Source organism: Lissotriton vulgaris, chromosome 1_1, assembly GCF_964263255.1.
Source record: "Lissotriton vulgaris chromosome 1_1, aLisVul1.2, whole genome shotgun sequence".
NCBI classification, from domain to species: Eukaryota; Metazoa; Chordata; class Amphibia; order Caudata; family Salamandridae; genus Lissotriton; species Lissotriton vulgaris.
In genome coordinates, this window is record NC_141685.1 from 2,137,064,541 (window position 1) to 2,137,088,420 (window position 23,880).

At 44.1% G+C, this 23,880-nt stretch overlaps 1 protein-coding gene across 6 annotated transcripts in view; it reads right to left on the reverse strand.

Moving 5' to 3' along the window:
• Positions 1 to 23,880, reverse strand: part of ARFGAP3 (ARF GTPase activating protein 3) — a 520,570-nt gene that overhangs the window by 174,114 nt on the left and 322,576 nt on the right. For all 6 annotated transcript variants that reach the window (XM_086922080.1, XM_086922097.1, XM_086922107.1 and 3 more), the window contains 2 exons: positions 17,441 to 17,566; positions 4,208 to 4,348 (listed from right to left, as the gene is read on the reverse strand). In XM_086922080.1, coding sequence (XP_086778206.1) covers positions 4,208 to 4,348; positions 17,441 to 17,566 — 267 coding nt within the window. The remainder of the gene's footprint in view (positions 1 to 4,207; positions 4,349 to 17,440; positions 17,567 to 23,880) is intronic.

Consider the following 23,880-nt stretch of genomic DNA (forward strand, 5'->3'; position numbering starts at 1 on the left):
GGGGGAGCAGATGGTACAAGGGGATGCATGGGCAACCAGAACCGATGGGGGTGGCGCACCAGCACCCCTGGGCAAAGGTTCCAGGCTGGCTCAGTGAGAGCAAAGGACACAATGGGGGCTGGAGAAGGTTCATGCTGGACTCTGGGGGTGCAGAAGGCACAACAGGGCTCTGATCAAGTTTTGCAGATCCACTCGGGGGGTGCATAAGGAACTGGGTCAGGTTTTTTTTCCCTGTGCGATGCTTCTAGTAAGGTTCAGTGGGAGCAGAGGGGATAAAAGCAGTGGTCGAAGTGGGGGAAAAAAAGTAGGGGAACTGTGGGTGGAGAATCGGGGGGGGTGGGAATAAGCGAAGATTGGATCAGTGGGCGGAGTCAGGGGCGTGACTAGAAATAGCAAAACATACCAATTTTTAGTATGTTTAGCATTTCACTGACCAGTTACAGCTTATAACGTTATTTAATTCAAACAATGGATAAACATGTTTAATTGAGGTTTAATTCAGAAAAAAGCAAACACTCATAGGGAATACAGGTTTATGTAAAGAGTGCCCAATATAAGCAGGAACAACATGTTACCTTAATACTTTTACTCTCATTGTTCAGAAATCCATGAGTATTTTTTGTCTCCTGTACACATGTGTTAAGCAGGGCTCAGAAGAGAAAGAGACGCTTCAGGAGAATCTAGAATCACAGAAAGCCACAAAGGCTCCTTCGTATTCATGTCAACCAGCTAGCTGCTCAATCATAATATATCAAAAAGAATAACTGGTGGGCAGAATGCAGAACAATGTCATACATTCACCCCAGTACAGAGATCTGGCCCTAAATCAATCGTTTTTTTGCTCACCATGTCATTCCAGTTTGTACCCAGCCACATGCAAATCAGTCTTGACCCTGCGCCCAATGGGAACATTCCAGCCCGAACTGCCTAGCCAGGTCCTCCCGGTCTGGAAATAAGCATCCTAGGAACAGTTATGGGGTTTCACCCTTCAGCCAGAATAGCTTTATTTCAGTGGCATGGAGAGCACGATACCCAGGTCTGGGCATACCCGTCCCACTCGGGGTGACAAAAGCAAAAATAAAAACTGATTAACAGAATGCAAAACAATGTCATACATCCACCCCGTACAGAGATCTGGCCCTAAATCCATCGTTTTTCTGTTCACCGCTCCTGTCCGCTCACCGCTCCTGACCCCGTTTACCGCTCCTGCCCCAGTCACCGCTCCTGCCCCAGTCACCGCTCCTGCCCCAGTCACCGCTCCTGCCCCAGTCACCGCTCCTTTCCTTTTGCCTCTCCTGCCCAGTCACTGCTCCTGCCCCATCACTTTTCCTGCCCGTTCACAGCTCCTGCCCGTTCACAGCTCCTGCCCGTTCACAGCTCCTGCCCGTTCACAGCTCCTGTCTGGTCAGCACTCCTGCACGATCACCCCTCCTGCCCCATCACTTCTTCTGTCCCATCAGTTCTCCTGCCCCATTCACTGCTCCTATCCGTTCATTGCCCCTATCCGTTCACTGCACCTGCCCGGTTACCGCTCCTGCTCATGCCTAATCACTGCTCCTGCCCAGTCACGGCTCCTGCCCCGTCACTCAGCCTGCACCGCCACTGTAGTTACAGACACTGAACAAAAATACTTTGTTTGCCGATATTCTCCTTGTGAAACAGCAGAATGCGGTCACTCACAGTGAAGCCAGCCGATACATAGGAAGAGACAACATTTTAATAAACATAAAAGGTCATGTTTAATGCCAGGCCAAATTAGGGACCCAATTATTAAAGAAAGTCTCAAAATTGCACCCATGGTATACATAGTTGCATTAAGTGCTGCTATACGGCTTTCATGAATTCACAAGAATTTACAGAAGTAGGGCAGGTAATAGTACTCCTAAAAAATATTTGTGAACTGCATTTTAGCATGAGCAAATCTGCAGGTGTGGATTTGCTCATGCGAAAATCTGAGTGTCTGCAAGTTCACTTTCCCTCCAAGCACTCCCCCCCACTACATGCACCCGCCCCCCCCCCCGCCCCACCCTCCCGCCGCTTTGGAAGAAGGTTTACGCCATTGTCAAGACTAAATTTCCAACATTTCCCAGTATGGGAAAAGATTCGAGAAGAGTTGTTGAAAACCCTTCAAATATGCAAATTAGTAGGTTTGCACAGACTCAAAAGGGCATTCCAATCTTGGAACTACTGCTTACCACTGCGTTCAGCCCCAGTTTGCAGATCTGCTGATATATGGCAATATAAGGGGATTGCTAATAGTCAATCACTACTATGGTATGAGCCCTGGCATAATCAGAGAGTCTCTATCAGAGCTCTTTTATGAGATTGCTGCCATAATTTGTGGCACTACATGGCACCAAAGGAACAAGTGATTTTGCTACAGAACATGAAGTTTTATGACACAACCTGCCCCATGGACAAGTAGATATTTTATTAAATTCTACACCCCTGACTAGGCATGGTTTAGGGAGTCTTTTTAAATGAAAATATCTTTTTTGTGTTACGATTGTAAAAGCTGCTTTTCAGCGTCGGACAGGTGAATCCGTGTAAAGTGACAATCACATGCCTGGCCACCAAAGCACAATCCACCTTCCAAGGCCTCATAGCCAAACTACAGCACAGGGTTGCACCTTCCATTTCTCTCATCGAAGAGCAGCTCTGCACATGACAGATAAAAGTGCCTCACAACCTAGGACAGTGTTATAGGATCAGTGCAACCCTATATATAGAAAATATATAAGCCAAAGCCTCTAGAACATCCTGCCACCTGTATTGCGAATTCAAGAGAACCATCGCAATTTCAAGGAAGGCTTGAAAACCAGTCTGTTCGCAGAAGCATTCAGGCCGCCTCCTGATTGCAAGGCCCGTAAGTAAAGACTTTCATGGTCTTCTGGTTACAATATTTTCATACGGTTTTAAACCACATGTACTTTCCTTCAGTATGTTGTGCACCGGCCTTCTCCTACTTTCGTTTCTTCCTCCTATTGTCATAGAGCTCTAAAGTGACCAGTCTGTAAGCTCTCTATAAACTCCCATAAAGTAATCGATGTTGTCATTTGTGATATCTGTGATGTGTGAGGTCATGAGCAGTGCAGAGGAGATGTTATGATTACATAGATCGTAATAACTGAAGAATTCCCATTTGTTTTTATAGTTTTCAGATGGCAACAATAACATTTCATTTTTTTTTTACAATAATAGCAAGTATTTTAGTATTTGTGAAGGTGACAAAAAAAACTCTCCCTCCAATGTAGCACTCAGTCTCTCTTTACAACAGCAACTTTACCAAGGAGAAGAACAATTAAAATCCATCTAACTGAGCACATGAAGTGCAGGCTAAATAAATCGCCAGTACTTACAGGTAATAAAAATAAAATGCAAACTTTGATCCAGCTTTGCCAATGAAGAGTAAGAGCTATTTTTAGACGGATGTGAACAGCAGGCACAGGTTTTGTGCTGTCGCTGAAAGTGAAGGGCATTGAGTAAAGTGGACTGTCCCAATGTCCCATGCAGTGTACATTGGTGGGCGGAGCCAAAATATAAATGACAATTAAACAAAACAATGGATGAAGCCTGGTAAACAAAACCTCCTCTGTGTAAACATACTATGTACGAATGTTTTGTTAAAATAATAGTCTGTTTAGACAGCCAAAGAAGTTTCAAAGATCAGAACTAATAATACATTTCAGCCAGAAGACCAGAATCAAACTACTCACCACTAAGAAAGCATAGTCAACAAGTGGTCACGATTTCATAGAAATGACTTCATGTCTTGTAGAACTCCTTTTTGAGAAGCACGGTTTAAATAAAATGTATAGCACCAAAGTAGGTCATAGCTTACAAAGTTTCCTATTTTGTCATGGCTCTTTTTAATTAAGTCAAACACAATTGTTTGTGTAATTACAACACTACCAAATGTCGTTGACATCATAAATGACAACCTGCAAATTTCAGTGTTAAATCCAACCTAACTGCAAGTTACTTCAGTCTATTTTGAGCTGAAGGTATATTTGACTTTCACATGCTGCAGCCTTCAGGAGAAACTCCACTCTCAATTTTTCTTCTTTTTGTTCGGAGGACATAACTGTCTCATTTAGCAGAACAATCGGCTAACAAAAATGTCTCCCTGTCCAGAACTACATAGTAATATTTAACACAGCTAGGCAGTTATTACTGGACCAAAAGACAAAATATCAAATCTCCATACCTTTCATCATAGCTGCTTAATTTCGAAGAAAGGATTATGTCTGAATCTTTGCTGTTACTCTCCTTCTTCCAGAAAAGATCTGAACTATCATCCCATTTGCTGAAAGAACGACTTCCGAATTCTTCAGAATCATCCCCATATCTGAACGAACAAGAAAATAAACACACTATGGTTCTGCATTTTGTAGACAGCAAGTTGAAACATGGAGTTCGATATCTACAACCCAACTCATGCAATAGGGTGTTCCTAGACCTTGGAGACAAATGCTTAGTCAGTGTTCAGTACACGAGTTGACACCCCCTCATCAAGCGTCCTATTCCTCAATTATAAGCATGGTATGCTACAACAGACATAAAGGAGATATTAGGTCCATAAACAACAATTTCCCAAGGAAAGCGGAGATTTAGTTTCAAAACTGAACTTCAAAAACATGCCCAGGTCACCACCCCCTTTTCTGTATCGTTTTTGGCCACTATAGGTGTGGCAGGGTATACTCAGACATGAGTCCCTTTCTCACTGCACCATCAGGATTCAAGCAAGCCGGGCCGAAGACGGCTGAAATGCCAGAAACCGGTCCCCGGTAGCTTATCTCCTTTCTGGTGAAGAATTGGCTTGGTAGTTTAGTCTGCCCTGTTGCCATGATGCACTGGGCCAGGGACAGACTGATTTGCATATAGCCAGGTTCTGAGCTTGGATGGTGCAGTGAGATAAATAACGGTGATGGATCAAGCCCTGATCTTTGGACTGGGTAAGAGTGGTCTGCTTAATTCAGACACTCTGTTCATCACCACCCCCTTTTCTGTATCAGGTCATTTTAAGAGCAACTAGTTTAAACATTCCTGTTTATAACAAGCATTTGCAATGCAATAGGTCTCGCATTCACACTATTTTGAGCTATTGGCATTGTAAATGACAATGCCTTCTATTTATGTTTTGGGTTTTAAAACATAAATACAAGGCATTGATATTTAAAATACTAATAGCTTTAAAAATGGAATGAAACTCACCATCTATATCAACAGAAAGGGCGCTTTAACCACATCGCTGCTGCAGCTATTCCGCCGCAGCGCTAAGGGTGCGGGGCGGGCGCATGCTGGTGACTGAACCACTCCGTCACCAGCCGCGGTTGGGCTGTGCTCATGACGGAGCAGTTCCGTCATGGCCCCGCCCGCTCAATGGAACGCCCAGCGCAGGCGCGGAATCTGCGCCGCGCAGGCGCGGCGAGCGGGCCATGACAGAACCGCTCCGTCATCAGCACAGCGCCACCGCAGCTGATAACAGAGGGGCTCCGTCATCAGCATCGAAAGAGTTAAATATATTAGGTGAAAGAGTAAACACCCTAAGTGGCGCAGATGAAGGCACCTCAGAATACTGAACCGACTGCAATTTCACCTGAAAACAGACATCGTTTGTCACAAAATGAAGGGACCCATGCACCGGCTGTATTTTTATCTCAGTGGAAGAAACAGGAGTTGTCAATAAAACACACAAACAGCAGCTGTTCACACAGATGTGCTGGTGCTTTTATTGGCAACGCTGGCAGGAGCAATTGGTGGTGCAATTTGCAGAGGCCTCCTCACGAGGGCCCTGACACTTATTGTTTTACAAATTAAGCACTGTGCACACTGTGTGCACCCCGCCTACTCTATGCAGAGTATGTGTTCGACCTACCTTCATCTTTACATAGTGTGTGCACCCACCTCATGCCTCATGTTTACCACTATACACATAATGTTTAGCATACACACATCTTTGTGCAGAACAGGTACACAACACCTGCCTCTGTCTGTACACAATGTGCAACCTGCCTCTGTACAATTGTCTGCATCATTCTTGATCCTGTACATGCCAAGTGCACCCTGTTTACATCTGTAGGCGCCTAGTGCATCATGCATACCAGCCACACCTACCGCTGTATATATTGTGTGCGTCCTGCCCACCTCTGTACACACCACCTGCCACACCCCTGAATCTGTACACGCTGAGGGCAGTCTACTGGCGTCTGTACACACGGTGCACATCTTATATTTACCTTTGTAGACACCGGGTGCACTGTCAGGTACTGCTATACGCATGTTGGCACCGTACCTACAGACTTGGTGCATACTGGACACCTGCTGGGCATATGTATTAAAAGTAAACTTTCAACTTTGCATGTAATTCAGGCAGTAGGAAGATTGGTTTCTGAACAGTAGGGACAAACAGTGCGTCTGCGCCTGAGCCCGTGGTATGCCCACCCTGGAGTGTTAAATGTGGCAGGGTTTCAAACTGATTTTCTACAAGCAATTCATTGGCTGCTGCATTCAGACCCAAGTGTGAAAATTTCAAATAAAACCTAAAACACTACCTTTTATTGCAACACATGGTTCGAACCGTGGAGTCTAGGGGTGGTGGGGGGGGGGGGGGGGGGGGGGGGAGGAGGAATTAATCTTTGTTCCTATTTATATATTGGAAATTTTGTATCTCTTTCCAGTCGCCTCGAATGCAGTTATAAAGTGTGCGTCTCCCAGATTTGTATTTTTTTTAAGTTTCCAAAAGTGCATACAATTTCAGTGTAGTTTAATCTGCTTAACTAAACATTTGCAAAGTGGCCTATCACTTTAAATGGGGAAAATCCAGGACGGATATCGATACTTAACTTCAACCTACATGATTTTCAGAACTAGACTTTGGGATCGTGCCGTAAAAGTAAGTTGACTTGCAGCAGTGCGTATATAAACAAGACGGCTGATGGACGATGCCCACGCGGCATGTACACCAATGTCCTAACATCCTACTCGAAACCATGGCATAGCAAGACTGTCATGCACCCTAATGCATACAAAGAAACTGCGCCCGCCTCGTACTGGTTCGGTAGTAATAGGCAACCATAATTTGGAATACAGTGGGCTGCTCTAGTACCAGGACCCTGGTGCCACTGCCCGTACTGCTCTAAACATAGTTACACCGCTAGTCAGCCGGAAGGAAACAGATGTAATAGGAGAAGACAGAGGGACAGTTTCCAAAGCCGAAAGAAAACAAGCGTGGTGAAAGCAAATCGTGCGGCTAAATAAATAAACAAGCGCGGAAACAGGCTAGAAAACGTCTTCCTCTGTACATGCAGCGAGCACTGCAGCTGGCTAGAAAAACAAGCAAGCAATCATGTTAGAGGGTGGTGGCCAAGCAATTATGCGGGCGGGCAAGAAAAGCACTGGGAAAGGGGTGAGAGTATGGGCGAGCAGTGATGACTGGGCAGGGGAATGGGGAGGGGGGCAGCAACATGGAGAAGAGGCAGAGAGAAGTAAAACAGGACGAGACTTACCCCAGTCTGCGGCGCGAGGAGTACCGCGCACGAGGCAGGCACATAGTGCCCGAGCTGCGCACGAGAGAGACCCAGAGAGCACAAACTGCAGCGTGGAGCGCGCCGAGCAAGAGCGGACAGGGCACCATCATGGCAGCGTCGGATTCCAACACGCGCCTTGGGATTGGGTCGGGCGCGTGAGCGGTCTACATTACAAGCTCACGCGCGCGACCCAATCTGAAGGCGCGCATCGGAATCCGACGCTGCCATAGACAATGCTGCGCGCGTGACCAGCTCTTGTCTCCCCTCGTTGTCGGCTGAGCAGACAGCTATAGCTCTCGCAGCGAGAGCGCACTTTTCGCCAGGGTGAGACCTAAAAATTGTTATCTTAAGCCATACTTCGTCTCTTTCACTCTTATATTGTTAAAATATACTGCTACCCTATTATCAGCTATCACACATTAGTGGTGCTACTACGCCTTTCTTTTCTCTTTCAACTCTACACATGTACCACTTAGGCCCTTTAGTTCTATTCTGGGAGCTAGATGCCCCCTAAAGGGGCTGGGAAGACCCCGGTGTCAAGACCTATCCCAATTAATGAAAGTTATAGCATGGGGTTGAGGTGGCCTTAGGTTCTTTGAAACCTAATGAGGTCAGGAGTTCGTCGTCCAGGGGTGGTCTATGACTGACTGGGGCAAGCCTGCCTTTCACATCCAGTAATCAAGGTATGGTTATATAGGTACTCTTGACCTCTGAAGATGGGTAGTGACCATCACCATCAATTTTGTGAACATCCAAGGAGGAAGGTCGTAGGGGAGCACTGTAAATTGAAAATACTCCTGCCTAACTTGAAAAGTAGGTAATGCCTGTGGGACTGCAGCACAGGAATATGAAAATGTGTCTCCGGCAAGTTGAAGGATGCCATTGAGTCTCCTTGGTCTAAAGTTGCTAGGTTCTGAGCAAGAGTGAGCATTCACAACCAGTCTTCCCTCAAAAGGTGTTCAACAGGCAAAGGTCTAAAATAGGACTCAGACCTTCTGTGAATTGAGGAAGTAACACCGGTGGCACCCTCCTCCACTTTGAGACGGCTATCCATTCGATGGCACCTTTGAGAAAATAAAAGGTTGACTTACTGCATTAGAATTACAGAGTTCTCCCCCAGACAGTCACTCTGGTGAGGGGGAGAAAGCTGGGGAGGAAATTAAAGCGGGGGGGGGGGGGGAATGAAGGGCGGGGCATAGCCACTTTGAACAATCTGTAAGACCAATCTATCTGACATGATGGATCTCCAGACAGAGAGGAAAGGACATATACTGCCACCAACTGGCTGAGTACGAGTGTGACAGTGCACACTAAAGCAGTTTGATAGCCGCTGCAGCAGGGGAGGAAGAATTGGAAGGCTGCTATTCGGTTAGATTCTTGGCCTCAAAAGGACTATGTTGGTTGCTGCAATACAGACTGGAAAGGCTTGCATTGTCTGTTATCTAGCCTCCTGGAGTAGCCCCCAAATGTTCTGTATTGGTGGGGAAATTTCTTTGCTGGAATACACAGTCCCAAGGATCGCACTATGACGTAATCAGTCTTGAAATGTGCAAGCACTGAATCAGCCTTTTATCCAAATAGCCTAAGCCCAAGGGCATATTCATTGAGGACACTTGCACATCTCCAGAAAACCAGGTTGACCACATCTACGTGTGCTACCTGAGCACAACACTGGTGCCAACAGTTCTGCCCATGCAGTCTATAATCTCCAGACCAGCTCAGAGTACAAACTTGGCTTCGTCATGACCACCCTTTATAGTTTGCGTTAGTGACGCTAAAGTTCACCGGGACAGCCAGAAAGATCTTACACTCATGCACTCTAGTACTTGGCCAGAAAATCTAAAAAGGCCAACTGCATTAATAGATCTGGGTGCCAGACTTGTCGTAAAAAACATTCTCTTACCGTCTTTCTAAAAACATCAATCCTTTTTGATTACCTATCCAGCGGATTGGCCAGAAAGGAATTTGGCTTAACTTTATTAATTGAGGCTCGGCCAATCAAGCTGCCCGATGTAGGTCACCAATGGCTGGTCTGTCGCGTAGGAACAGGTCGGTTGACTGGCAGCCATGAGCAAGGTATAAAGCATGTAGCCATGAAGGTATCACTAAAGGCTTCATTAAAAGGCAATAACTGCTTTGATGAAGCTGAACCTGGTTGAGGAATCTCAGTAAATGCATTTGTTTTTGCCTCTACACCGAGCAACTGCGATTCTAGTTCTTCATATGCCATCCCAACCATTACTGCAAACAAGGTGCTTTCTACATGGACATCAATTCGCCAAAATGCCAGGGGTAGTGGAAGTGACTTCACATGCCCCTTGACCTTCACTTTCACTCACACATACATATGCTTATACACATGCATTCACACACACACACTCCTACATAAACACACTTAAAACAAACAAAAGAGGTGAGTGATGCCCCCACCAATATGCATAAGGATGAACTGTATCTGTTCCTTCCACAGATTTTACCAGTGCTGACGTTTGGGGTCACAATGGCAGTGCCAGGGATCAGAAGGGGCATGCATGGGTCACAGCAGAGACCCCTGGCAATCCCTAAATGAAGTCCATGACTTTATTCCTTTGATGCGGTACAAAAGGGGGTGGTGATGGACGGAGCATCTGAATCAATCAAACACTCACACCCAGTCAAAAGATCTGGGTTTAATCCATCACCGTTCTTTAGCCCACTCTGCATCCCCAGTTCAGACATGTCTATATGCAAATCAGTCTGACCCTGTACCTCATGGGAACAGTCCAGCCCGAACTGCCAAGCCATGTCTTCCCTGGACTGGAAACAAGCTTCCGAGGACCGGTTTCTGGCATTCCAGCCGTCTTCAGCCCGGCTTGCTTGAATCCGGTCCAGGGAAGACATGGCTTGGCAGTTCGGGCTGGACTGTTCCCATGAGGCACAGGGTCAGACAGATTTGCATATAGCCATGTCTGAACTGGGGTGGCAGAGTGGGCTAAAGAACTGTGATGGATTAAACCCAGATCTTTTGACTGGGTGTAAGTGTTTGATTGATTCAGATGCTCCGTCCATCACCACCCCCTTTTGTACCGCTTTTGGCTGCCATACGTGTGGCAGGGTATGCTCAGACGTGAGTCCCTTGCTCACTTTGCCACTGGATTCAAGCAAGCCGGGCTGAAGACGGCTGGAATGCCAGAAACCGGTCCTCGGAAGCTTGTTTCCGGTCCAGGGAAGACCTGGCTTGGCAGTTCGGGCTGGACTGTTCCCATGAGGCACAGGGTCAGACTGATTTGCATATAGCCATGTCAGAACTGGGGTGGCAGAGTGGGCTAAAGAACGGTGATGGATTAAACCCAGATCTTTTGACTGGGTGTGAGTGTTTGATTGATTCAGATGCTCCGTCCATCACCACCCCCTTTTGTACCGCTTTTGGCCGCCATAAGTGTGGCTTTCAAGCAAGCCGGGCTAAAGACGGCTGGAATGCCAGAAACCGGTCCTCTGAAGCTTGTTTCCGGTCCAGGGAAGACCTGGCTTGGCAGTTCGGGCTGGACTGTTCCCATGAGGCACAGGGTCAGACTGATTTGCATATAGCCATGTCTGAACTGGGGTGGCAGAGTGGGCTAAAGAACGGTGATTGATTAAACCCAGATCTTTCGACTGGGTGTGAGTGTTTGATTGATTCAGATGCTCCGTCCATCACCACCCCCTTTTGTACCGCTTTTGGCCGCCATAAGTGTGGCAGGGTATGCTCAGACGTGAGTCCCTTGCTCACTTTGCCACTGGATTCAAGCAAGCCAGGCTAAAGACGGCTGGAATGCCAGAAACCGGTCCTCAGAAGCTTGTTTCCGGTCCAGGGAAGACATGGCTTGGCAGTTCGGGCTGGACTGTTCCCATGAGGCACAGGGTCTGATTGATTTGCATATAGCCATGTCTGAACTGGGGTGGCAGAGTGGGCTAAAGAACGGTGATGGATTAAACCCAGATCTTTTGACTGGGTGCGAGTGTTTGATTGATTCAGATGCTCCGTCCATCACCACCCCCTTTTGTACCGTTTATTCCTTTGATGGCACAGGTATTGAGTCTAGGCCCATTACTGGAGATGCATCTAGCCCACTGTCATATTGTAACATAACATACAATAAATCCTTCGTTTAAGGAGGGGGAAGAAACTAGATCCCCTTCCTCATCATCATCCCGGTCTTGAGGGTCACTGGGTGTCTCAAGGAATTAGTCAGAATCAGAACCAAAAATTAAATAAATCCTGTGCTGGTACCAGTATCGGAGCAGAGGTGTTGGATTTCACTCTGTTTGCACTTTCATAATTTCACAGCATGGCATAATCCCTGAATCAGACAGACATTGAGTTTGGGGTTAGAGGTTGGTATCGGATCATTGACCGGCGCCAGAGAATGCAAGTCAGCACTAATACAGAAGGAACTGGGGGTGGACCTCTGCACCTTACTTCAAGTCATTGCTAAAGTCAGCAGCAGCTCAGTAGGGTGCCTCGTGGTGGCAGACTATGTTAGGGGGAGGAAGCAGTTCCCCATGGAACTCCTATGTTGTTCCATGGGGATCGCAGGTGCGAAAGAGGGAGCCGAGGAGGGTGGATGAGTGGACGAAGTGGGGGAGAAGTAGGATCTTTACAAAGAGTCCCTAACACCTTCTCGTCAGACTTCGAGATGGGGTTGAGCCTCTCTTGGCCTTGTGTCTAGACTTCAATTTGAACTTCGTGAAGGACTCTGATCTAGAAGTGGATTACCTGCGGGAACAGCCTCAAGACCAGTACTGCAAATTGGAGAGGGTACTGGACCTATGCCTCAACCTCTGCTTGTGCATAGTGATGTAGAGTTTTGCCTCTTAGTCCACAACCAACTGGAGGTGCATGAGGCATGTGCCCGTATCCAGAGCATCAAGGGCGCAGGTCTTGCGAGTACGCTATCTAAATCAGCTTCCTGCAGTCTCAGCACTGTTTGAATCCGGACTTTTTTGGTGAAAGCATCATTACCTAGCATACTGCTAAATGTTTAAGAGCGGTAAACCAGCAATTTTGGGGGCAGACCTCTGGATCCCCGTTGAAGGGCACGGATAGAAAGGAACCGACGTCAGCATGTAGGGCAGGCACATAAACGACTCGGCCCTTTACTTTCAGGGAGGTATGGAGCCACCACAAAGCTACATTGCTCCACCTACTGGCAGCACTGCTGAAAAATACTTCAGATCCAGTCTGGCACCTGGGGATATTCAGAACTGTGAATCTGCTATTTGAGATAGCCATCAGAAAGCTAAGCTTTCACAAATTGGAAAATTAAAAATCCGACTCCCTCCCTGCACAGTAAGGACAAGTCCGATCCAGTTATGGAGTTATATGAAAAGAATCTGCTGCAGGGGAAGAACACCTGCTTCAGTGCCAATGAATGATACCAAAAGCAGAGGATGCAGTGTTGGTGTCTGTTCAAGAATGGCATCTGTGGATTTAGTAATTTTACACAAAGTTTCCACAAAATCATCCAATGTGCCATCTTCAGCACCTAGTTTCTAATCAGGTCATGAGATTGTTACTGCAACGGCAAGTGTTATAAAAAGGTCTTCACATTTTGGGGACCAAAGTGCTATGTGATGACTTTGCTGAAAGCACCACTATACTGAGGAAGGTGGTTAGATTGTTATCACTATACAGGACTTGTAAGATACAACTGGAATGAATCCCTCAACAAATGTTGTGGAAAATGTAGTTGGGCTTCCCAAACGCCAGATGCAATTCATAAACTACCCTTTTGAGATAAGCTTCCTCCACATTGACACAATCATACATCTATAAAACTGAAAGATTACAGAACTGTCCCATGTACTTTGGCAGACATTGTTTCGGTCATGTTTTGCATAGCTACTCTCTTAATGAGTGGTATACAGGCATCATTTTTTTTTACAGTTTAATAGTTCTTTATATGTAGTTTACCTGTAAAGCTTCACTAAAACTTTGAAGTATCATATTGAAAACCTGTGGATATAATATCAGCATCGGTGCCTGCTATTTTGAGAAAAAGGCTTCAACAATATGGGTCAATGCTGGGTGACTTCTTTTCATCTAAATAAACCAGTGAAACACTATGATGGTGCATGTAGCTAGTGTCAGGGAGGTTCTAACAATTTTACACAGTGCACATGTGAAAGAATCCAAGGCAATGAATGAATGTTGTGCTAAAGAAAGTTTTTGGCCCTATTGTTTATGATTACCAACAGTAATTTAGCCACTGAGCAAAGCCAATGGACCATTTGCCTGCTGATGAAGCACAGGCTTTTAGGCAAGTAACAGTAGATTGCAACACATCATGAAATCAGTTTATGGCTCTTTTGATTCAACTGCAAGAGGGATCAGATCTGCTTTTTCACTGGAGGTCAATCTGAAGATTTTGGGTATGCCTCTTGACCAAGCAAATGTGTTTAGGGACATGGTGGATAATATTTTGAAAATGTTCAAGGAATTTTAGGAGTCGCTGGAGCACACACAACAGAAAGGCAGGACAAGGGTTACGGTTACAGTTAACTCTGCGGTTACAGGGAAGAAGCAAGTGTTGCAGATGTTCCGCAGGCTGGGATGGAAAAATATTGCTGCCGATGTCAAAGTCCAGCAGATAGTTAATCTCTACATTTCTTAGTAGAAGGAATGCGCAACTACATTCATATTCTACTCTGGCTCCTGCTAAACAAAGTAGAAGAGCAGATGAGAAGAATGTGAAATGGAATTAAAATCATCATAAGTGTTTGAGAAGAGTTAACTTGTTTAGTAAACACCTCAGCCACTGTCCTCGATCCTCCTCTCCTCTTCCCACATATCCTTTCTAGAACCTTTGTGTTGAATGGTTCTCAGCATATCAAATGCAGGCGTGGTGGATGGGCGATATCACTTTTGATAAAAGAATACTATAAATCTTTCTTTTTTAATGAACAAACAAGAACTAAGACTACATCAATATACATTTCATTAAGAATAAGGGTACAATAACAATTGTATGTTGAAGTGTTATGCATCATTTAAAGATTTATACTATAACAATTCAAGATGTACATATGACAAGGAGGAATACTAATGAAGTGCGGGGATATAAAACTGTTGCAAGGATGGGCAAGAACATGTTAGATAATCTAGAAGAATAATTTACTGGGAGACCACTAACACAATATGCACCGAACAGAACTAGAATACATTTCCACAACTGTATTTTTACAGTCCAGTTGAATGTAGTCCTTCAAATATGTCAGAGGGTTAAGCGGGACAGATGCTCTCCCTACTAAATGTTTGATCCAATATTGCTTTATGTGTTCTTTCGTCTGATTGTCTTATGTTATCTATATTTTGATGATTGTCTGGTTCAAAATCATCCTTCATATTGTCTTGAGTTTTGCGACTTTTTATGCAATCAGGGTGCTGGACTACCCTACTCAAATTCCAAAATCTCCCATCCCGGGTCTTTACTGCATTCCTGAATAGCTTTATTACTTTCATTGGTTTTGGAAATCTGGATAATTTTTCACAACTTGTCGGTGCTTTGACCTTCACCAAATCACTTATTTTCACTGTTCTCTGTGTAGTGTGATGATAAATGTAATTATTTTATTTTTTTGCATGCTTCTTGTTCTTTTATTTATTTCTGTCACCGGGATTATCTGTTTTTTACGTTGATCCACCCTTTCTGCATTTCATCCAACCTGGAACTAATTTGGTGCTGATTTGTTCCCTCTAAGCAACTCAAAGGGAGTGCATTCAGTTATTTGGTGTTGTGTGAGTTGAAACACTATCAATCTGATTAGCTCCTCTTTCCACTGAACACCATTACATTTGGCTAGTTGTATGCCGTCCTTTAGTGTTTGGTTAAATACTACTACTACCCCCATCTGTCTCTGGGTGATATTAGGAGCAAAAGTGGTGTTTGGTGTCATTTTTCTCTTAGCATTCTTTGCTTTTTTTAAAAACAAAATTGTACTCCGTTGTCTATTAGAATAGAGATTGGTAAAACTTCTCTTTCAAATACCACTTCCAAAAATTTTATAATGGTCTTTAAGCTGACATTCAAGACAAATGTTATTTCTGGCCATCTGAAGTACAAATCACTTATGACTCTTACGAAAGGCGACAGTAATTCACGTCTCAAAGGTCCAATTATGTCAATGGTCCTTCAGGAAATTTGCGAGAGTACGTTGGGAGGCTTTCTAGTGACTAGGATTTTGTCACTGTTGCAGCATGAGAAACATTCTATTTCAATTCTTTCTACTTGTAAATCCATTCCTGGCCATCAAAAGTCCAATCTTAGTCTTTCTTTCATTTCATAGACACCTAAATGCCCTTCTTGTGCAATCTCAATTAATTTATTTAGCTAAGTTACAGGTGGAATCAATTTTCTTCCACAAGATAAACAATCATCCATTAAAGTTGGTTCATGCTTAATCTTCCAATAGGGTTTAATGCTTTCCCAATCTTCTCCACCCTGTTTTCATTTTATTTCTAGCAATCTTTTACTTTATTTAGTACTTCATCATCCTTCATTTCTCTAACCTAATCAACTTCTGACTTTATGCCACCAGTTATAACACAGATTCTCACTGGGTAAATAATTTTCTTTGTCTTAACCTTTCATTTTTTATTAGTTATTGAATATCTATTAATCTAGACAGACAATCTGCTGCACTATTTTTAATACATGGTACATCGAATGTAGACTCCTGGAGGTTGATAGTCCATCTTCCGATTTGGCCAATCCTTTTTTTTTTAATAAAAACTTTTTTAAAGTGGTGTGTGATCAGTGCATACTTTGAATGTATGTCCCTATAGAAAGTTTTTGAACTTTTGTAATGTACAAAAGACTGCCAGTGCCTCTTTCTATATGACTGAATAGTGAAATTCTGCTCCCACTTAGCGGTCTTTAAGCAAAAGCAATAGTTGTTTCTCTACTATGAGTTTCATGAGGTGGAGAAGTGTGGCTCAGGGGTTAGAGGCGGCAGACCCGGAAGCTGAGATCGGTCCTGGACCAGGGTTCAATTCCCCGCCTCGGCGGGTCTTGAGCTAAAAATTCCACGGACTCGATAATTCTCGCTCCGGTGCCTTCTCGACTCACGGGTTCACACTCTGCGACTCTGGGCAATAGCTTGCTTAATCTCCACAAAGGCCCCTCGCGGCGGGATGCCTGACTTTCACCTTGTGGATACCCGCTGGGGCTATCACACAGGGGAATATCAGGATGGGTTCCCTAAGCAAGCGCCGGGACACCCACTGCGGGTAGCTGTGCGCTATATAAGCTCAACTACATTTACATGAGTTAACACAGCTCCTACTCCCCCTTGAGCTAGCATCTGTGGTGACAGTACATTCTTTCGAGATATATATGGTCCTAACTTGTGAGTATTCATTAAACTTTTTTTATGTCATTAACCTCATCTTCACATGCCTTACTCCACTCAAAAGCCATTTTATTTTTCATACACATCCTTATATTAATTGTTCTGCTGGCCAGAAGAAACAGCAGTTGCACTTACCACCTTCGGTTTGACCTGGCTCTCTGGGCCGTATTAAGGCTCACAGAAGCTGGGGCTACATAATGGAGGTCAATGAACGTAGGGTATGCTGAATCTTTGAAATAACTCTGCTTTCTAGTACAAGCTTACGAAAGCTAGAACAACCTATTCTGTACACAGCACATCACAATAACACCAATCTCAGCTTGGTCGCTCACCAAAGAACTGCATGCTGTATCTTATTAGGGTCTTAGTTCAGGACTTAAAATCTCCTGAGAACACCGATCAAGGATTAACCAATAGTATGTACCTGAGGCAATGGCTGCGTCTTCAGTATGAACTAAACATAGCATGTTTTAACTCACACTAGGTCGTTATAACAAAGACATTCAAAATTATGAAACAGTAGGTTTTAGTATTTACTATACCTAGAACGAGAAGATGTAAAAAAGGAGTCCTCCGTGTCTTCGCTGTACTTTTTCTTTGGCTTCGCAGCTGTAGGCGTTTCCTGTTCAATTGTTTGCATCTCCGACAACACTGAATGTGAAATGCCGCTGTGTAATAAAAATATATATAGATCAGATATATATGCATATAAATATGTGCTTGTGTGTATATGTGTATATATATATGTATATATATATATATATATATATATATATATATATATATATATATATATATATATATATATATATATATATTAATTAAAAAAGACATGTTAGATAGAAAAACAACCGTAAAACCCTAAAGTTTTAACATTTTCATTAACTTATAACAAACTACCAAAAACAGAAATACATTTGTAATCCTTTGGAGGTAGGGTCACAATTTGAGTGCATGGTAGTTCAAAAACACCTTACATATAATCCAGTTGATTAGTTTGTATATTATCTCTCCAGACACTAGAGATGGTTGATAAAAATAAAGATTTCGCATTATAGAAATATTATTACTGCATCCAATTATAACAATTAAGATCACACAATTTTTGTGTAGCTGGTAAAATTACAGAATATTTCAGCAAGTTTCCATACCCTAGATATACTTTAAAAATAATTACATTTTGTGTTACCTTTACAATCATTAGCATCTCGGAAGTGAACAATGGATTAAGTGAACTTTATAGGAACATCTCGGTACTCGGTCCATAGGCTCTATCCCATCATGAACACATCTTGAAAAACAAGCCAATGCGTGTGTGTTTTGGTAATGGCAAAACAGATGGCAGGTGGGCATTGATAATGGTAAAGAGCTGATGGACTAAGAATAAAAAAGCTACTCCAAAGATATCTTTATCCTACTCTTCTGTTTTTGCTCTTTACCGAACTCAGCGTTGAGTACTTAAAGGTGACGTTAAATCACTGCAAAAGGCCTGAAAACAGCTTTTTCAGTAAATCGATTGCCCTGAAATATGCAAAATGTTACTTTGGACTGTTCAAAATTCTTAGACTAGCCCAGCCTAATCTATCCAGTAAGGGTGGTTTCCACAACTGCTCGACAGGCATCATTGCCTCCTAAAGTCAAAATAACTTAAGCCCTGATTAGAAGTGGCATTCCACGCTGAGATTTAAGGCTGCCGTAATAACAGATACAAATCCGACCAGACCTCTGCACTGAATTCGTGCAATTACAAGTTAAACTGTGCAGAATATTTTTTTCAAGCCAGTATTCCATATGGAATATCAGTTGTTGTCAGATTTAACACATGCATTAACACCTGCTTCCTGATATCCTGGGCAAAAGAATACAACATGCAGTTCTGTTTCCTTTTGGCTATTACATGCAGGGCACCCATGTTCAGATTGACCAACCCATTTTTCAGTAAAAGCACGTAGGGGTAAAGTACTGTGTCTGAACTGCACGTAAAGTTTATTTGCTGCTTGTGGTAAAATGTCTTCCAGGAAGGTTTCAGATTTATAGTTATCCTTCACAGTAAGAAACTGGATTGTAAGAGGACCTAGTTTTGGATTTGACTGAATGGCTTCAAGCTTTTGGGTTCGATAAAACCTCGGTAACATAGCTCGGGGAACCAAGGGGCTGATCTTCCTTTGTCTGCTCCACAAAGTTGGTTTGCCTAGCTTTTCACATTCGTGCTTTACATGTGCAAACCAAGAAACGTTTTTCATTAGCCTTGGGTAGGATAGTAGCTCATTAGTTTCTGCCTGAAAGGCTGCTAATTCAGGAGTCGCACACAATCTTCGCCAAAAGGTTAAGGGTCTTAAAACAACCTCATCTTGATTCGGGGAGATGCCAAGATCTAGCCTCAAGGGGATTAGCGGGGTGCTAGCTGGGAGACCCACAATTTGTCTGAGGAAACTGTTTTCTACCGCTATCAACGGAGCATGAGAGCAGTGTCCCCAGAGTTCTGCCCCATACAATGTAGCTCCCCTCGCCTGCGCCCTGTACGTCTCAATCGCGGGGGCATTGGGTTTAGTTGAGGATTCCCTTGCCATTTTGGCTATGCCCCCAGCGATCTGGGCAAGCTTGATCTTGGCTTTAGCTATCTGGGCCACCCACTCCATATCTTCTGTAAGCGTGACACCCAGATACTCAAACACCGACACCCTTTCCAATGCCATCCCATTTAATTGTGGATTGGGCCTTGTTTTCTTGGGCGGGTTAACAATCATGAACTTAGTTTTGGTGGTATTAATCACCACACCCCTATTTTTACAGAATGCTGCAAACCTGTCCAGTAGCCTCTGGATGCCCATCGGCGTTTTGGACAACAAAAGTTGGACATTAATGTTTGCTAGCTTGGGGGCATCATTGTCTACGACCTCTACAAGTAGTGGGATGAGTGCGTTGACAAAGAGGCAGAACAGGGTCGGTGTGAGCCCACAGCCCTGCCTCACACCTCTGTCAACTGGGAGCCTGTTCGTTAGTTCTCCCCCCCCTTCCACATCTAACTTGTGCATAGGTGGCATAGGTGGCATCATGCAGCTTAATAAGCAGGTCAAGTAGGTAAGTTGGAATCCTCACATCTCTTAGGACCCCCCAAAGTATGGATCTGGGCACCAAATCAAAAGCAGTTTTCAGGACAACGAATATCAAATAGAGGCTGCCACTGATGATGTCAAAAGTATGAAAAATGTATTTGAGAAAAGGGCTTCAGGTCATATAAAACCATTATCCATCATCCTAGACTGGCCCAGGCTGAGATGTCAACAGATTGGTGGATGTTGAAGGCGAATGGAGAAGGACTGCCCAAGCCAGTTCTGACAAACAGCTAATCAAGTCCTGTGTATGTGTCCACTGTTACCAGTTTCAACTTGATGAAGGGAAAAGAAACTGCCCAGTGAGTAGACGGATGTCCTTCAACAGTGCCCAAAGGCATATTCAAAGCTACTACTTCTTATGCAGACTCTGATGGAATTCCCAACAGACCACCTGAATGTCAAAAGCAGGTCCCTCAGGAATAATACAGTCAAGTTAAAAGACTATAGCAAACAATGTAGCCAAGAGAATGAGGTCTCTGCTTCAGTGGTGGATGTGATCCTTCTGAAGCGGATGCAGCAAGTCTAAGAAGAAAATTTGGCTTAGGCAAGAACAAGCCACCAACTAATCTTCTGTAGTGCCCTCACTTTAGATAGGGCTATGAAAATACATGTATGTATGACCCAATCCCAAAGAAATCCAGCCATCCCCAGGGATCAGTGTCCACTACCCATCCACAAGGTTAACTGGATGGTGGACTTCATTAAAGATTTCCAACTCATGAGGAGATTAGAAATGACTACTCAGGCTATCCGCTCTGGCACGGTTAATCCTTGCAATGTGAAACACCATCAGTACTATGCCACTGTTATTGTATTGTACTTGCATTTATATAGCGCTTACTACCCCAGGCAAGGCGTCAGTGCTTTTTTGGCGAATAGTTACAAATAATTTAATGCAAATAAATTTGATATTAGCAAATAAAGAAAAAAGTGAATACATAGACAAAAAGAAAGGGAGAGAACCATTAATCAAATATATCAGAAACATTCTGTAGAAAAATATTACAAATTTATTATAAATACACACGCTCTAAAAAAATAATAGCTGGTTTACAAAATACATCACATAAAAGAGACCAGACAAGTGGCAAGCAACAATTATGTTACAAAAACAGGGGTACGACATATTCAGGGATTATGTGTCCTCTGAAACTTATTGGCCACATATGCGTCGACGGCGTTTCAACCGCTAATCAATTGCGCGGTCATCATCAGGACAAAGTGATTCACTGAGCGTCAGATAGTTTCTTTCTAAAAATTCTTGTTGGAGCAATCCAATAAGCTGGTGCGTTCGTCATAAGTTGCAAGTTCAAATTGTGTTAAAAGCGGTATCCATTCCACTCAACAAGCAGACAGCTGAAACACTTCTTGTGAGGGAAAAGGGAAGGATGATGCAGGGGCGTAACACAGGCCCCCGTGGGTGGGGGGCCTGAGCTGCAGGGGGCGCCCTCAGCACAGTACTGAGGCCCGAGAGCTCTGGATGAAATCCGGAGCGGGGGCCTTGCTGTAGTTGATGTAACCAAACCGAAGAGAAAACTACAGCGAGCACAATATACATGTGTCCAAGTTTAAGAAAATACTTCCATTTATTGAGAAAGAAAAACGCAAATGCCACCATGCCCATGCAACTAGCATTTCCTTCTGCCGTTCTGCCTAGCAAACCCCAGTCACCGAAACTATGGTAAATGAGTGTTAAAATATTCACACTTGGAAGCTAGCTCTCAGGATCAAACTAAATAAATAGAATGGTATTTGCCACAGCAAAACAAAACACATCTGTGTTCAGCAAAATATTTAAGCATTGGTATTGGCATAAGTCTGGCTATAGGCTTCACTGGCATTGCCTCTTTATTGCAGAGTTTGTGCTGTGTTTTAGTGGCTTCATTGGTGAATCTGAGAATGTACAAAACGTTGAATGGGTGTGTACATGAATGGATAAATGAGTGTTTCAATGAATGGATAATTGATAGGTAAGTGAATGAATGCATGTATGGGTATTTGAATGGGTAATTGCTTGAACGAATAGTAAAATAAAATGTATAATGGATGAATGTGTGATGGCAAGGATAGGTGCAGAGAGGTTAAAGCAATCAATGGCATTAATAATGCTATTAAAATGCTAGGGATTGCCAATATTATGCCAGTGCAAGCATTACACCATGCATAGGCACTAGTATACCAACAATGTCCACAATATATAAAGAATAACCTCAAATATGCCATTTCAGTCATCTCATAGGAGTGAACAGTATCATGCCGTGGGGGTCAAAGCTGATCCAAAGAATTGCAGCCCTAAGGCTATAGCCAGCATTGGGCAAAGGTAAAGTTAGGCTTTTGGTCTCAATTTTGAACAAAAGGCTAACTTTACTACTTTTTGGTATTCACAAATATAAGGTACGAGTAGTCCCTTTATGATTGAGGAGTTTCCGCACTCAGGTGGACCTCTGCCCCAAGTGCGGAGATTCCACTCCAAGTGCAGCGACCCTGCTATGAGTGCAGAAACTCTTCAGTCGTAAAGATTTTACTCGCAACTTATGTTGTGCCCACTGAAAAGTAGCAAAGTTAGACTTTTGGTCTAAACTTAGAGCAAAAATCTAACTTTGCCTTTGTGAATTGGGCCCATTGTGTTTGAGGTGAGTATGAACATATCAGTAGACAGAGCAGGCAGGGGCTGTCAGGAGAAGGCAGGGGAAGACCGGAGAAGGCAGGGGAAGACCGGAGCAGGCAGGGGCAGACAGGAGCAGGCAGGGGCAGGCAGGGGCAGGCAGGAGCAGGCAGGGGCAGGCAGGGGCAGACAGGAGCAGGCAAGTGCAGACAGTAGGAAGCAGCACAGGCAGGGTCTGACAGGAGCAGGCGAGCACAAAGGAGCAGGCGGGGTAGACAGGGTCTGACAGGAGCAGGCAGGAGCAAACAGGAGCAGTCAGGATTTGACAGGAGGCAGGGGCAGGCGTAAGGAGGCAGGGGCAGGCAGGTGCAATCAGGATCTGATAGGAGCAGGCAGGGCAGACAGGCCCAGCTTGTTCCACACAGGAGACAGTTATCCAGCCAAGGGCTTCACACTGTCCGCAGGGCTGAGATTTAGGTGCCGCCGTCTGCCTCCAGTGATAGATCTAACTTCTGGGCCATGCTTTGCAGGGGGCTGTGGAGCTTTCCAGGAACTCAAGTATTTCCAGCAAACCGCAAATCCAGTCGAGAAAGGTATACATATTGCTTTCTCCCACGAATGTTGAAGGTCTTGGAAAAGTAGTGTTTCAATTAACTGACCCAGAATGGTGAGGGAGAGATTGGAGTGAAGTTAATAATATCCAGAGGGTGCAGCAAACCTTTTTCAGGAGGGGTTTCACAGCGGCATTTTTCCAGGCAGTGAGGAAGGTGTCTTGTCCTAAAGGAGGACTCAACAATTCCAACAAGTGGATCTTGAGAAGCAGAAACAGAGCTCCTTTAGCTTCTCCGGGCAGAATTTGAAGGGGGTCTTGTGGGCGCAGACTGCAAGGGTGGCAGCAAGGTTGGTTACATCAACAAGTGCACAGGAGGTGCAGTATCAAGGTTGGTTGCATCAACACGTGCAAAGGGGGTACACGTGGTACGATCTTAAAGAAAGATTGTTGGGTGTAGGCATTATTTCAGTCAGAATGTTTTCACATATTTGTTTAATCTTTAAAAGAAAGTGCCAGACCGTTGCAAAGTTGTTGAGACTTTTAGAGAGTACCTGAACAAAGATTGGGAGAATGCAATCTCTCTGATAAATGAATTGACTCTTTCGAGAGGTTCAGAGCTGGAGAGATGCAATCTAAAAAGCACTTGGGAGAGTGTCTCTGCCACAAATAAGTGACGAGAAACAAAGATGATGGCCTAGTAAGGGAGCA